Source organism: Gigantopelta aegis, chromosome 11 (assembly GCF_016097555.1).
Source record: "Gigantopelta aegis isolate Gae_Host chromosome 11, Gae_host_genome, whole genome shotgun sequence".
NCBI classification, from domain to species: domain Eukaryota; kingdom Metazoa; phylum Mollusca; class Gastropoda; order Neomphalida; family Peltospiridae; genus Gigantopelta; species Gigantopelta aegis.
In genome coordinates this window covers 27274128-27291405 of record NC_054709.1, presented here as the reverse complement: position 1 = coordinate 27291405, position 17278 = coordinate 27274128, and the positions used below count along the sequence as shown (strand labels likewise).

At 36.3% G+C, this 17278-nt stretch overlaps 1 protein-coding gene across 2 annotated transcripts in view; it reads left to right on the top strand.

Annotated features, from left to right (window-relative positions):
- The first annotated feature begins 407 nt into the window (after window positions 1-407).
- The window catches only part of LOC121385296 (lymphocyte-specific helicase-like), a 36394-nt gene continuing 19523 nt past the window's right edge, over window positions 408-17278 (top strand). The window contains exons 1-11 of one of the 2 annotated variants that reach the window (XM_041515917.1): window positions 408-479; window positions 926-1059; window positions 4038-4081; window positions 6006-6137; window positions 7316-7498; window positions 9459-9495; window positions 10041-10105; window positions 11723-11857; window positions 13257-13394; window positions 15250-15432; window positions 16817-17040. In XM_041515917.1, coding sequence (XP_041371851.1) covers window positions 927-1059; window positions 4038-4081; window positions 6006-6137; window positions 7316-7498; window positions 9459-9495; window positions 10041-10105; window positions 11723-11857; window positions 13257-13394; window positions 15250-15432; window positions 16817-17040 — 1274 coding nt within the window. In that variant the 5' untranslated portion in view covers window positions 408-479; window position 926. Of the gene's footprint in view, window positions 558-925; window positions 1060-4037; window positions 4082-6005; window positions 6138-7315; window positions 7499-9458; window positions 9496-10040; window positions 10106-11722; window positions 11858-13256; window positions 13395-15249; window positions 15433-16816; window positions 17041-17278 lie in introns of both variants that reach the window. The other variant, XM_041515916.1, reaches the window with a different exon arrangement.

Here is a 17278-nt window from a genome sequence, read left to right as displayed (position 1 = left end):
AGTATGATTTCAGTTATCAAAAACGGCTCTAATAGTAAAAAAAATATGCATCAGTGTTTGAAAACTAGGGTATGTCCCTTTAAAAGTTAAATTAATCATTGCAATTTGATGGTAATTTGTTTTTTTAAAAAAACCTGTTTTATTTTATTTACATGACATATTGTCTAAAGATGGGTAAACTTAATAAAATGTTTTTTTTTTACGAGGTTTGGCATTACTCAGTAGATTATATATGTATAATAATATTATTCACCTTCGAGGCTCGTTGCCTTTTGATACAAATTATGTAAATTTAACTCATCGGCCATTTTCGTTAATGCTTCCGAAAAGATGCGATGAATTCCAATGACTGTAACCATTTTGTCGAAATGTTACGATTAACAGCGCCACCTGCAACTGGCGGGAAAAGATGATGCGCAATGGTGGTCATTTGGCATGATTTGCGAAGAATGATTTGATCAGCGTTACTTGATATAAATGTATCTATGCATATGCTTCTTTACTTAGAATTGCACTTTGATAAATACTGATACACAAAATTAACTTTACATTATTACGTAAGTAATGCACCTATATTAATAATGTTTTTAATGATTTATTAAATGTTAAATTTAATTTAAAGTTTTAAAGTCACAGTCACAGTGCCCACGGTCATTTTTAATAAGTAATTTAGTATATTTAGTTTTTATTCATATATGTAAATTTTTTAATTTGTGGAGGTTCAAATTGATATAATTATATTTTGGTATAATCGTGAATAAATGATTATAGTTTTTGGTTTTCCATTTTTTCCCCATTTCCCATTATTTAATTGCTACCAATATATTTTTAAAATAAATTTCACCAGAAGTAAATCATTTAAGAGCTTGTCAGGTTGATTGATCGCATTATGTTATAATATACATGTGCACACTTGTTATTTCAGAATGTCGAAGACCACACTTTGCACAGATGGACGAAGTGTTTCACCTGTAAAACCTGAAGATTCCGCAGTGAAACCGAAGGAAATGGCACATGAAGTCAGATCTGTATCACCATTTTCAGCACTCTCAGATGAAGGTTCTCCTGTCCTTTTGTATCTTAAAAAGTTTTCGAAAAGAGTTTGACCCGTACCCCTCAATATCAAAGGCTCTAAAGACTAACTCTAAAACTAACCCTTTAACCATTGAACGTGGGGTATGGGTTGAACTCATTCAAAGTATTCTGTTTATAATAATAAATGGTATAATTATACGTCTGTTTAAGCACACGTTTCAGGCCTTAGATTTCATGAAAATGATAGTTGTCGATAAAATCACGGAACCAAAAAAAAAAAAAAAAATTTTCCACTGGTTATTATATAGAGTCAGTGTAAAACATTTTGGGCAGTATCCCAGTTGGATAATAACATTTTAAAATCTGGTATCCCACCTGAGAATTTAGTATTATATGGTACCCCGGTGGGATACTGGGTTCTTGAAGTCTGGTATCCAAAATTAAATTCTGGTATCCCCAGAACACTGTGAGTACGACTATTCAGTAGAACCTAAAAACAGTTTCCGATGGGTTCCCGTGTTCACAAGGCAGGGAACCGAAAAAGTGTTTCCCATGAAATTTGAAATCCTATTGCCTGCGTTTGCGAAAAAGTTAAAACAAGTGCTAATCTACCCAGCAGAATGGCTGTTTTGGCAAAAAATGACTCGACAGGCATCAAAATAAGTCGAGAAGAGTGATTCAGATTACCAGGATGTTGGCAGATGTCAAACAATTGGAGAATGGCACATCATTCTCTAAACAATCATGGTGCTGAAATGTAGCCCAGTTGATGCGTGCGCGGTCAGTTTGGCATCAATCCCTGTTAGTGGGCCCATTACGCTATTTCTTGCTCCAGCCAGTGCACCACAACTGGTACATCAAAGGCTGTGGTATATGCTGTCCTGTCTATGCTATGGTGCAGTTAAAAGATCCCTTGTTGCTAATCTAAAAGAGTAGCCCATGAAGTGGCGACAGCAGGTTTCATTCCTCAACATCTGTGTGGTCCTGCTGTTAGATCCACATGTAATAGTGGAGCTAATTTTAATTAGATTGGGCTAGCTCTGGGTGAGCAAAACATTTTGCCAAATTATTTAAACCCCCCCCCCCCCCCAAAAAAAAAAACCCCAGGCAAAACCCAGTTATTTTCCAACAAAACATGAATTATTACTTGACGTTTTTTTCGCCAAATTAAAATAAAATTAACGAATTTGGCTGACGAGTGCCAGAGCTAGCCCTGATTGGTGTGTATTCAAATATAAGATGCATATCCAAGTATCGATGTTAATATCGTTAGAAGTGATAAGATTGAAGAACCGAGTACAAGTGGATTTTGTGTGTGTAATAATGGTGAATGTAAAGGAAAACTTGATAAATTTGTCGCAACCAGTGTTTTCGCTAGAAATTTACTCTATGTGCCTCGACTGTTGGAAATTTTTTTGATGGAATTACAGTCAACAGGCAACCTTCAACCACACTTCACCCATCAGAGTTTTATCACCTATCAGTGTAAATAATTCTCATTTTTTAATTATTGTATAAAGGCATATATAAAAGTATATATACAGTATTAGTCTTTTCGATTCTGACGAAGCTTACTAAGTCTAAGCTATTTTTTAAATGAAATTGAACATTCCCAAAATATTGTAAACAATGCTAAAATTTCCAAAGTCAAAGCTATGGATGTCAAGTCAAATTTTAGAAATAAAATCCTGCCCATTCAAAATAAATAAGTGTCAATAGTTTCATGTTTTTGTAATAAACAAATTTCAGGAGTCGCATTTGTGTATGATGACCAAATGCTAACATGCAAAATAAGGTACAGCTAGTTTGGACGTGAGATTGTTTAATTTTCATGGCATCGCAGCATATCACTACCCAGGGCAATTAGCCATGTGGCTGCCATTAAATTCAAGCCCTTTGTACACGGGGGGGGGGAAAACCAACTCCCAATCACAACATATTTCAGGGCTAGCTCTGTGTGTGTAGAAAATTTCAGTAAATTATCTAATGAACTCCAAAAATTGTAGAAAAGCAACATTATTTTTAACAAAATATCAATCATTACTGAAATTATTTCGTCAAACTAAAGTAAATTTCAAAAGTTGTGTTTAAAATTTGCAATTGCTACGAGTCTCCCCTGGGTTGACATGCCACGATCTGAACAGATCAGGCCCCTATGGGCAACCTAGGGAGACAACGCAACACTATCTAGGTCCACTTAATGAGCTACCCTCGGCATACTGATCTTCCAAAACTACGTAGCTCGTTATGTTTAATTTTTGGTGGACTTCAAAATTGCGCCTAATTTCCTTCACAAAAATGAGCACCCATTCTCTTTAGCTTAATCCTACGAGACTTTCCAAATTCCATGTTACCAGCCGCGGTTGGACAACTGGTGCTCCCATGCACCTGCCAGTGCAGGCGGTGCCCTCTCCAACTCACCCCACCCCTTTCCTGCCCAGGACAGGTGTGCGCTACAACAGCCTGTTCTGAATGTGCACGTTAAACACTCTGACCTGACCTAAGAACAGAATTGTTCTATACCTAAACATGAGGCTGCTGACTTGTTTATTACCAAATAGTTCATTAAATGGGTCATATAAATGCAGAGGGGTGGGACATAGCCCAGTGGTAGAGCGTTCGCTTGATGCGCGGTCGGTCTACGATCGATCCCCGTCGGTGGACCCATTGGACTATTTCTCGCTCCAGCCAGTGAATCACGACTGGTACATCAAAGGTCGTGATATGTGCTATCCTGTCTATGTGATTGTGCATATAAAAGATCCCTTGCTGCTAATCAAAAAGAGTAGGCCATGAAGTGGCGACAGTGGGTTTCCTCTCTCAATATCTGTGTGGTCCTTAACTATATGTCTGACAACCATATAACTGAAAATAAAATGTGTTGAGTGCATCGTTAAATAAAACATTTTCTTCTTTTCTTTATATAAATGCAGCTTTTTTTATTCTCATGTTTGATTACAGGCAGACATGAACAAATTTTGACATAATTATTTTACTTGCAGATGAAATCTCGCCGCCCAGTCTTCTGGAAAGCAAATGTCTAGAGGTATGTAAATTAGTGAGGTTTTTTTTTTGTCTTACCTAAAACTACACATAATTCATAAACTAGTTTCTAACGTTCTTCCCATGATCTGCTTTATGTAATGGCATCCCATTTGACATAATGTCGTCATTTTCTTAGGCATTTAGTTTAAAATCCTTTACCATGCTATGCAATTTTATGCAGTTTGTGACAGTTGCAGGCCCGTAGGAATCGGGGCAGGGAGGGGGGGGGGGGGGGCACGTGCACCCCCCCCCCCACTTGTGATCCTTTTTTTAAATTAATTTTTTTTATCATATTAATGTTTGCCATTGTAACCAAAATCTGATATAGTTTGTACCCGATCCGTCAGAGCCCCCCCCCCCCCCCCCCCCCCCCCCCCCCCCCCCCCCCCCAAAATGACAAACAGTTTTTATATAATTACAAATACAAGAGCTTGTAAAGAGGGTGGGTTATAGCAGTCGAACCCTCTCCTTGGTCAAGCAAATTTTCTCCTCTTTTTTTTTCAATACTTTTCTGGGGAAGCATGTCTTAACCACTTATAAATTTTGTTAGCCACTGTTTAGCCCCTCACCCTCTTCTATAATGTATGCACAAGCACCTGTTCACACTATATTTAATTAAAATACACATAAATCAGCTTCTAGCATCCTTTCCATGGCCTGTTTTATGTAATGACGTCCCAGCTGGCGTAATGACGTCATTTTCTGAAGTTTATCGAAGGATAACATTCAGTTTTTCTTGACGTCGTCCAATCAGAATGGGGGAAGTCGTATAAAAGCGGAAAGCTGGTAATTATTTTGTATTGAATGTAGCAGAAATTTAATTGTTTTTATTTATATATATATATATACATTGATTTAAGGTCGTATAACCTACATGTGGTTAGCACAGCAGTTCACATGGAATATCGTGCCTCGTGAAGGTTAAAAGTTTACGATGGCTAGTGCCATGCCTAGCTTGTCATTGTTCCCCGATATTGTCGATGACAAGAAAAATGCCTTGGTGCTCTACTTGGTTTGCCATCATGCCCTTCTTTTACGTCCAATTTATGTGTCCTTGTTAACTTGTTTTTTAAATTGCAAAAAAAATTGACGATTTGACAAAGCAATTTGTGGAAATGTTGTATCTTCATTTTAAGTAACCATACACTTGCAACCAGTTGTTCCTTGTTGCCTCTCCCAACTTGCCTTTGTGCCATAATTTTTGTTATTAAAACCGAAGGCAAGACTTGCATGCTTCCGAAAGATTATAATTTGACCCCTACCCTGTGGAATAAATGAATGTTTACCTTTAAAGTGACACACTTGTTTTTAAACACTAAGGTATATTTTACACTATAAGAGCCATTTTTGATAGTTGAAATCAGACATTACTTGGATTTTATTGTTTAGATTATCCTTTTCCTAACATTAGATTTTATTGTTTAGATTATCCTTTTCCTAACATTAGATTTTATTGTTTAGATTATCCTTTTCCTAACATTAGATTTTATTGTTTAGATTATCCTTTTCCTAACATTAGATTTTATTGTTTAGATTATCCTTTTTCTAACATTAGATTTTATTGTTTAGATTATCCTTTTCCTAACATTAGATGTTATTGTTTAGATTATCGTTTTCCTAACATCTGAAGTGTTTCTGGTCTTCCTGGTGTTTTTAATATCACAAAATGCATTTATTTTCCATATTTTTAAAAACGCATGTGCATCTGACAGGTAACAGTTGTGGAGTGGAGTTCTAGTCTTATTTTAAGGCTATTTCACTGTGTCATCATCACAGACTCTTTGTTTCACTCTGTTGTGACTTTATCCAGTTTGTAGATTTAACTAAACTTTGTGTCCACATTTACGAGTTGAAACTACGATCGGCGATGTCAAGCAATATCATGTTGAAGCCTTCAGTAATGTATTTTTTCTATTTATGTATAGTATGATGAAAGTAGCAATGCTTCGGATTCCTTGTCGAACAGTCTGGCGATAACCGACATGATGGAAGAGGAAAAGAAGTTAGAACAAGAGAACTTGAAGAAGGAACAGAAGCTTAAAGAAGACCAAGAAAAAGTAACACTGTTTGGAATATTTTAAATAATTAAGCATAAAAATGTGTCGTGACTTGGTGTAAGTTGTAGCTATGGGTTCAAATATCTGACTGTTGTGTAGCTATGGTTACAAATGTTTTACTGTGTTGTAGCTATGGTTACTAATGTGTAACTGTGGTTGGGGATCTTCTACTCGCGGCTAACTTACTGTATGTTGTAGTTATGGTTAACAAAGGTGTTGATGTATGTTGTAGCTACGGTTACAGATATGTTGCATTATGTTGTATCTATGGTTACAAATGTGTTGCTGTGTGTTGTAGCTATGGTTACAAATGTGTTGCTGTGTGTTGTAGCTATAGTTACAAATGTGTTGCTGTATGTTGTAGCTATGGTTACAAATGTGTTGCTGTATGTTGTAGCTATTGTTACAAGTGTGTTGTAGCTATAGTTACAAATGTGTTTCTGTATGTTGTAGCTATGGTTACAAATGTGTTGTAGCTATAGTTACAAATGTGTTGCTGTATGTTGTAGCTATGGTTACAAATGTGTTGCTGTATGTTGTAGCTATTGTTACAAGTTTGTTGTAGCTATAGTTACAAATGTGTTGCTGTATGTTGTAGCTATGGTTACAAATGTGTTGCTGTATGTTGTAGCTACGGTTACAGATGTGTTGCATTATGTTGTAGCTATGGTTACAAATGTGTTGCTGTATGTTGTACCGGCCTCGGTGGCGTCGTGGTTAGGCTATCAGTCTACAGGCAGGTAGGTACTGGGTTTGGATCCCAGACGAGGCATGGGATTTTTAATTCAGATACCAACTCCAAACCCTGAGTGAGTGCTCCGCAAGACTCAATGGGTAGGTGTAAACCACTTGCACCGACCAGTGATCCATAACTAGTTCAACAAAGGCCATGGTTTGTGCTATCCTGCCTGTGGGAAGCGCAAATAAAAGACCCTTGCTGCCTGTCGTAAAAGAGTTGCCTATGTGACGACAGTGGGTTTCCTCTAAAAACCAGTGTCAGAATAATAAACCGATGATAAGATAAAAAATCTATGTGCTCTAGTCGTTAAATAAAACAAACTTTACTGTATGTTGTAGCTATGGTTAACAAAGGTGTTGCTGTATGTTGTATCTACGGTTACAAATGTGTTGTTGTATGTTATAACTATGATTACAAATGTGCTGCTGTATGGTTGTAGCTATGGTTACAAATGAGTGAGGAGGACCGTGAGCAGCGTTACAAGAGACTGCAGTTCCTGTTGAGTAAGAGCAACATGTACACTCAATACCTCATCCAGCGGATGGAGAAACAGCAGGAGGTGATGGAGAAGAAACGCAACATGCAGCTCAAGAGACGCGCCAACAAGGAGAAGAAAGAAAAGGTTGTTATCATCCATTAAAGGCTTTTGTAGGAGATATCGACGACACTGTAATTTGCGATATCTCCTCTCCTGCGATATTATCCTAGGTGATATCACTTTTCTTTGTTTCAGCACTAAATCTATCATTAGTGACGTCACGCCACTGTCGTCGTCAGGGCTAGCTCCGCCATTCGCCAATTGCGAATTTTAAGCACAACTGGCAAATTTAATTTTAATTTGGTAAAATAATTTTATATAATGATTGACAGTTTCTTTCAAATAAAGGTAGGTTTCAGCAATTTTTTTAGATAATTTGGTGAAACATTTTGTACACCCAAATATAGTGACATTCAACCCACATTACTGACATAATCAGAAATGAAAATAATGATAATGGATGATAAAAAGAATTCCCTCTATCGAGTCTTGTGATATCATAATTTATCAGGACTCATTGATAAAAGTATAAAAATCCTTGGCAAGCCTCGGTTTCATACTTTTTATCAACACATGCTGATAAACTATGATATCACAGGACACTTGGGTAGTATCCTTTATTTATTTATACCCCTTTGGTATTACTATCTGTGATGTGACTGGGATAGGATTCTGTGTTACTGACGTGAATGTACTTGAAAGTAATCCTTTCTTAGTTACAGTGCTTTTTGAAACCGTTGTGCTTAGTTTTCAATTTCACATTTAATTTAGCACAGCACCATGTTGATTAGTATGTTTTAAGTAGATGTTGGATATATTTACTTGTGTTGCATGTTTTGATGTAGTTGCCATTTTTGCTTTTATAGGATGTTCTAAAAATACCACATATGTATATGCTATAACTGTTTTTAAAGACTTTTGTGTGATATGATTCAATACCAAGCTTAATTGGTAATATAATGAGTGCTTGTAATTATATATGGCTGTAACTGTAAGGGTGACTAGTTTTATCTTGCTTTTGAAACTCGTTTTGCTAGCTATGCTAACCATAGAAAAATGACAGTTCAAAGATGTTCAAATTGCATATTTTGTGTGCTGCTGATACAATTTTTATCTCGTGTTTATAAAAGTAAAAAGAGAGGGATTTAGGTAATACTTTTCCGGAGATGGATACATCGTTAATTTTTGCATTTAAATTAATGTGAAGATTCAACTTTTAACTGTTATTTCCTGCAAACATTTGCGAATTTTAAACCCAACTGGCAAATTTTATTTTAATTTTGACGAAAGAATTTCATGTAATAATTGATAATTTGTGGAAAATAATATTGGGTTTCTGCAGTTTTTGGTGTTCATTAGATAATTTGACAAAAATTTCTATACACCCAGAGCTAGTCCAGGTTTATAGTTGTTGTTATGGATATATGGTTTAAAAATGTTATTCATAATTTATTTGTTTTAAACATGAATTGTGATGAACATCTATGGTTGCATATGGCACCAGCCAGAAATAATATTAGAACAACCGGCCTCGGTGGTGTCGTTGTTACGCCATTGGACATACGGCTGGTAGGTACAGGGTTCGCAGCCCGGTACTGGTTCCCACTCAGATCGAGTTTTAACAACTCCATGGGTAGGTGTAAGACCACTACACTTTGTTCTCTCTCACTAATCACTAACAACCCACTGTCCTGGACAGACAGCCCAGATAGCTGAGGTCACAAAATTAAGTTGAAACAAGAAGAAAAGAAAGAAAGAAAGAAAGAAATGTTTTATTTAACAACGCACTCAACACATTTTATTTACGGTTATATGGTGTCAGACATATGGTTAAGGACCACACAGATTTTGACAATGTGAAATGTATATAGTCTGTTGATAAAAAAAAAAGAGTTATACTTAGAAGTGAATAAAATATACTGGGGGAAAAGTGATAGACTTAGAGAATATTGATGCATTATTGTTTATTTTAACTCAGAATTTACTCATAGTGATCCACTGTTTTATTGTGATTTTATTTGAATTTCTTTCTTTTTGTTTTTAGGAACTTGAATCTAGTCAAAGCAGCCAGTCAAGTGTGGGTATGTTGTTTGAATGTTTAGTCAGGGCTTTAGATTGCACCACTATCCCAACCAGTGCCCCACAACTGGTATATCAAAGTCTGTGATATATGCTGTGTTGTCTGTGGGAAAGTCCATGTGAAAGATCTGTTGCTGTTAATGGAAAATGAAGCAAGTTTCCTATAAGACTATATATCACAATGACCAAATGTTTGACATCCAATAGCCGATGATTAATAAATCAATGTGCTCTAGTAGTGTTGTTCAACAAAACAAACTTCAATATTAGCTCGCAACAAAATTTAGATGTTAAATGATGTGCGTAAAATAAGCTTAGCCAAATTAAGTTTTAAAAAAAAGCTGATCGCAAAACTTTTCGTATCAAAACCACTAGATTAAATAATAGATTAAAGAACTTGAAAAGCAGGTTTTATTAAGGGCTGCCAAATATTATACGCTGATAGCTTTATGGGTTCCCACTAAAATATTCGATGGAGTCTTTTTGTCTTCAACTCTTGGTATCTGCTGTAATATTTGTTCTGACGTTATTTTATTTTTTTTCCCAGCCAGTGAAACGAGATCATCGCGAAAAAGGAAAACCCCAGAAGTAACAGAGGAAGCAAAACCAAAGGTGTGTGTGTGTGTATATATATGTGTAAGTGTATAGAGATATATTGATATAGATATCAGAGATGCAATTGCATGCAAATTTCTTAATTTTTTGTGGTCCGAGGGAATTTCCATTGCACATGTGCTTTTGTGGCTTCCTGCATTCTGCAGACTGATTTTTGCTCATATATATATTTTTTTATTTGCTTGACTTAACACTTGGAAAACCCCCCAACTTTTTTTCTGTTGACATCCCTGATAACGTATATTATTTTGGTGATGTGGGTGAGTTGGTAAATTGAGAGAAGGATGGATCGATAGTGCATGCATGACACTAAAACAAAGAGAGATAACTCACTAACACACTGAACCAGTTGTCACACTTGTCACGTGCTTGACACTTGCAGTCTGCCGAGATATCCTTAATGATAATTTGTTTTATTTAATCTTAACGGTGGTTTTGGCAAGTCTAACACTAAAATACGAATTTGGTTTTTGCATTCCTAAAACAAAATTAAATTGTTTTTGACTCCACCTGTTCCAAGCTGTCGGTTGCCTCCATTTGTTTTTATGTACCGGCCTTAGTGGTGTCGTGGTTAAGCCATCGGACATCAGGCTGGTAGGTACAGGGTTTGTAGCCCGGTACCGGCTCCCACCCAGAGCGAGTTTTAACAACTCAGTGGGTAGGTGTAAGACCACTACACCCTCTTCTCTCTCACTAACCAACTAACAACTAACCCACTGTCCTGGACAGACAGCCCAGATAGCTGAAGTTTGTGCCCAGCACAGAGTGCTTGAACCTTAATTGGATATAGGCACAGAAATAAGTTGAAATGAAATGGTTTTATGTCACCCATCAGATGATGACGCATATTTTCATTTCTCAGAAGCCTGATGGTTAACACAAATTCTTTTTTTTACACACCTGTTGGAGAGAACTCTGTGTCAGTGTTTTGGTATTATAAAGTGATATCCAACCTATCTGTGATACCAATTTTTAGATATCTGATTGGCTGCTCAACAGTGATGCCCAGAAAGACAAAGCCATACCATCCAGTGAAATAAGCATGACTGAAATTGATTGTTCTGTAAATTAAAGTTTAACTGCAAGCACAAGTGTAGTCAGTAAGTTTTAGCTGGGGGAAAAGAAAACCATTAAATTTTATATAAACTGGGGTTTTTTGTGTTTTTTTAGGATATTAGTGATTTCCCTAGAAATTAGGCAAGGCATGGTAGACCAAACACTTTTGGGGCATTTTCACCATTTTCAGAGCACTTGTATTTCATTAAAATACACAAAAATTAATTGAAATAAACATTAATGTAATTTATGCGCTTGCTTTAATAAATGAATGGCAAAAGATATAAAAGGCATATTTTATTAATTAATAATACCTTTTTTGTTTTATAAAGGCAATTTTATAATTAATTACTGAAAAAGGCTTGTTTAATCTCAAGGCTACATGGCACTGATTAAGGCAAGATGGTGCTAGGCTAGGTTAGATACAATTTTACAACTTATTTTGCTCACTTTTATTCGTTTCGAAAAAAAGTCGTAAACATAAATATCATGCTGCCACTCATGGTATTCTTTGCATAACATTTTTTCATAAATATTCTTTTTTTCTTTTTACCAAAGCCAAGTACCAAGAAACCAAAGATCACTGAAACTGCAAAAAATGAAAATCTTCCGTCTCCTGTGAAAGAAGAAAATGTTTCCATAGAAACAGCAAATACGACCACAAATGCCACTGAAGAGAAAGAAGTAAACAATGTATGTTATTGTTTGTAATGTTACTTTAAATGTTTTGATGTGAACCCTTTACTGCAAGCATGGACACTAGATTTAAAAAGCAGCATTTAAAGGCATATTCTCACAGACCACTGACCGATTTAATGGTCTAACAAAGTATTACCTGAACAAAAATAATTTGATTTGTCCCTAAATGTACTTTATTCAACCATCTTCATAACCACCATACTCCATTTATTAATGATATTTTGTAAAAATAATTGAATTATGGCAATGGTCCATAATTCAAAAACTAAAATTGCCGAGAGGGTTGACATGGATTTCACTCCATCATGGTTCAGTTATGGTGATGCAATAGCTAGATTTGGTTTCCAACACTTAATGAAAATTTTAGTTATTATCCATTTTTAGAGAAATAAGGTCCTTAAATCTGTAACAGTATGCCTTTAAGTTCATATTTATATAATAATGATAAAACATTCTAGTCTACAATAAACCGTAAGTATTCTAAAATTAGTTTTCTGTCGAGACTAATAAATTTTGGGACAATACTGTGATTTAAGAATGCTATTTATAGCTGCCAGTTTAATGATGCATAGCAGTGTTTATATGATCGTAAATTTTATTTTATTGGTTACACATGTATAAGAAGGATACTTTTAACAGTGAAATAGTCCCACTTGATTCGGGGCTACTTCTGGGTCAGGTGATAAATTTGCCAGTTGTTTATGAAATGGTTGCAATTGGCGAATTTGGAGAGTCCCAAAGCAGGCCCTGCTTGATTACATGTATAAAGTAAATTTTGTGAAGGTTTTCTTACCCGACTCGATATTTTTGCATTAACAGTGTTCAGTAGCAGGCAATAGGTGGCTATGTTAATGCTTATAATTATGGACCTCAGTATGCTCAATAAATATAGCTGACTACCTTCAAAGGTTAATAATACCTACTTAAACAGACTCCTTGTAATGAACGAATGAACTTTTAACTACACCCCAGCCCAAAAATGCATATCGGTTATTGGTTGTTTCTTATAAAGACTAAATGCACATCAAAGCCTTGAAAATTCATTTTGTGAAGTAGGAAGCAATTTTGCTTTTTATATTTTAAGCTGGTAGTAAATGCTAAAAAGTGAGAAAGTTCAAGACATTATTCTATAAAAATTGACATCTGGGTTAAAGATTTTAACACCAGATGTGAATGATGAGACAAATAAGGATAAAACAATAAGATTTATATTATCACTCTAGAAAATAACGAATTCTCAATATATCTGAAATACTGTCTAAAATAAGGTGGAAAACAAAAACTGCTTGTGAAACTCAATATCAGGAAGCATATTGTTCATTGCGAGCAGTATATTATGCCTGTTCTGTCAGTTTCGAGCCTAGAATATTTTTGATTTATGTTTTTTTCACAGAATGAAATCGACCATGAAGATGCAGAAGACGCCCCTGTACGAATTATAGACGGCCAGGAGGTGCATGAGGAACAACCACTGTTATTCACCGGGGGAGTCCTGCGCCAGTACCAGATAGACGGATACATATGGCTCAGGGTAGGTGTGTTGCAAATATTATAGTCCAAACAGAGGTTTCATCTCCTGTCCCATGTATAGATTTTGGGACATTTTTGTCACATTGCTTTGATATTTTAAACTGAAATTTTTTATATGGCTTTTTAAATTTTATAAAGTGCTGTTACAAATAAAGTTTGACTTTAAAGGTGATTTAGGGCTGGGCGTACTCTAATAGTAAAGATCTCGCTTGATGTGGTGTCGGTCTTGGATCGATCCCCGTCAGTGGACCCATTGGACCTTTCTTGTTATGGTCACTCATAGCGGGGGAAATATTTTTCATATTTTCCCAGTGAGAAATATTCTGCATTAGCATAACGTAAAATACTATTGGTAAATTTGACCCTTACAAACCAATGACATTGTCTACTAAATGTCATCACTATTTAGCAAACACAAAATGATGTTAGAGCTGGGTGGTATTAAAATTTCGGTATTGGTATTTTTTTGTGATTTACCTCGGTACGGGTACGGTATTCGATATTGATACAATACCGATATTGAGTGGTATTTTCAGTATACTCTACTTGAAATGCATGCCCAAGTTAAATCTCCCTCTAATTTCATCCAAATAAAATTAAATTCCATACACAAATATATTGTTAGTGCTTTACTAAATGGCGGATAACATTTTTCAATACCGAAATTTTGTTATTTTGAAATTTGCTTGGTACAGTAAATCTGTATTGATATACCGATACTGAAAAGTATATACAGTATACCGCCCAGCTCTGAATGACGTCACATAGTTTAAAGAGTTCAAGTTTAGGGCTATCTGTTTTTGTTGTAAAATTTTTAAATTACAATATAATGTCATCCCATTAGTCCAGCCGTAGCAATGGGAGTTTGTTCATTTCTTGATGAACATAAAAATTATGTTGTCAGGGAACGTCATATATGATGATGTCATTTTATATTGATACTTTGTCTTGTTGAGTTTTATTGTTTAGAACTAAAATAATAATTAAAAATAAAATGACCTTTTAACGTTATTAGTAATAAGTATGTTTTAAATTTAATTATAAGAATTGCCTGTTATTTCTTTTATGTTCATCTAGGTATGGACAAAAAAAATCTTCCGCAAACTTGTGTGAGAATGGCTTCGCCGATTCACCTAGTTTGCAGATAAATGTTTTTTTTCATGCCCTGATGAACGTAAAAGAAATAACATACAATCCTTAAATAAAATGTTATTTTTTGTTGTGTTTTATCTCTCAAAACGTATGGACAAAAACAAATCATCTGCAAACTTAAGGGAGAACGGCTTCACCGATTTGCCCCTGCGCGTGCTGTAACCTCACCGTGGTGCAGGGGTGTGACATTCTCTTTGAGAATGGCCAATACAGCACAAATTGAAATTTTGAGTAAAAGTTAGTATCTATCTGTGATATTTGTATTTTTACACAGTTCTTTACACTGTTTTTATTTGTCTTGAATTTGTATATTGATGTTGATCATCACTTTATTTGTTTGCATTACTATAGTTTGATGTCCAATAGCCGATGTATTTTTCGTGCTGGGGTGTCGTTAAACATTCATTCATTCATTCATTCATTCATTCATTCATTCACCGATTTGCACATTTGCGGACAATTGTTTTTTTAGTACCTCTATGTACGTAAAAGAAATGACAACAATCCTTAAATAAAATGTTATTTTTTGTTGTTTTATCTCTCAAAATGTATGGATAGAAACAAATCATCCGCAGACTTATAGGAGAACGGCTTTACCAATTTTCAGATTTTGCGGATGATTTTTTTTCCCCATACCTCGATGTACTTAAAAGAAATAACATACAATCCTTAAATAAAATGTTATTTTTTGTTTTATCCCCCAGACGTTATATGAGAACGGTGTGAACGGGATACTAGCGGACGAGATGGGCCTTGGGAAGACGGTGCAGTGTGTTGCGATGCTTGCTCACCTGACAAGGATGGGAGTCAGCGGGCCCTTCCTGGTGTGTGCCCCACTTTCTACACTTCCAAACTGGTACTCAGAATTCAAGAGATTCGCTCCCAAGGTAAAATATTTACAATTGCCCCAAGATAAAAATCTAGATATAATTTTTTCAGATCTGTTGTTAACCCGAGTACTGTTTAAGACCGAGGGTTCGACAAATCCACTAGCCCTCGGTGGCTTTTTGGTCTCGGCTGGTGGAAATTATCAATTGTATTACTATAATACATGGGGCAAAGCTTCTCTTGGGCTACTGGGATCGATCCCTGTTGTTAGGCCCATTTGGCAATTTCTCGTTTCAACTAGTGCTCCACAACTGGTGTAACAAAGGCCATGGTACAGAGATGCGAACCATTACGAATTTGGCGGAATCATTACGAATTTAACGCATAGATTACGATTGTCTTGTTCGAAATTCAGATTTTTAGATAGAAAATCAGAATTTTGCGCATTTGGTGTCGGATCATATTTTGGAAGGCACAAATGTTGTTAATACCGGAGAATGGAACTTTTTTCCTCTTCACCATCGACAATCGTAGAGTGGTTTCCTGCCTTGTTCTTTAAACTTATGGATTCCGAATAGCAAGCATGGCAATATAAAATAAACCAGTCTAGCAATCTGTCTTCTGAACAGCCTCGATGTTTGCTGATTGGGTACGACCTTGGACTTGACCACCAAAATGTTGAAAAATTTGCTCATGAGCCATCACTGATAACATTCCTATTTAGTGGCCTGCAAAAAGCAGTTCATTTGTTAAACCTAAAAATTCACCTGCTAAAACTACCCCAAAAATCGCAGGCCAAAGACCATGGTATGTGCAATCCTGTCTTTGGCATGGTGCATATGAAAAGATACCTTGCTTTTAATAAAAAAAATGGATCTGGTTTCCTCTCTTAAGACTATGTGTCAGAATTACCAAATTATTACCGATGACTAATAAATCAATGTGCTCTTGTCATTAAACAAACAAACTTTAACTTTAACTGTTTAGGTTGGTAACTCTATCAGACCTTTTTTTCTCGTTCCAATCAGTGCTCCATGACTGGACAAAGGGCGTGGTATGTGCTTTCCTGTCTGTGGAAAAGTGCATATGAAAGATCCTTTGCTGCATTAGGAAAAATGTAGCGGGTTTCCTCTGATGACTACGAGTCAGAATTACCAAATGTTTGACATCCAATAGCCGATGATTAATTAATCAGGGGTGGGAATTCTCCTCTGATCGGCTGTTTTCCTTTCCTCCAAAATGTGTCAGATGACACAGATTTTAACCTAGGATTTCAAGAATTTCCGGGACCCCTCTAGATTTCCTCTTTTTTTACAGTTCACCAATTCCCACCCGTGATTAAATAATCAATGTGCTCCAGTGTTGTCATTAAACAAAACAAACTTCTCCAATCAGACATTTGTCATCCACTGATTTACGGTATGTGAATTTTTTAATCCACAGGTTCCAGTCCTGATGTATCACGGCTCGAAGGACAAACGGGAGCTACTCCGCAGCAAGATTCACCGCGAGCACAAAGTCGAGGGCAGTGTGAGCGTGCAGCCTGTCGTGATAACCTCGTACGAGATCGCCATGATGGACAAACGCTTCCTGCAGAACAACGAGTGGAAATACCTCATTGTTGACGAGGGCCATCGCATCAAAAACTCGCAATGCAGGCTCGTCAAGTAAGGGCAGTTCCACAATTTAAGGGATGGGACACACACAGTTCAGGGGTAAAACGCTCACCTGATGCATGGTCGTTCTAGGATTGATCCCCGTCGGGGGAACTATTTTCTTTTCAACATTACCTGTCCTCAACAAGTGCTCCTCCCCCCCCCCCCCCCCCCCCACACACACACACACACACACACAAGTGGTCTGGTCCGAACATCCCAACAGCCAATGGGATGGCCTAAAATTCTT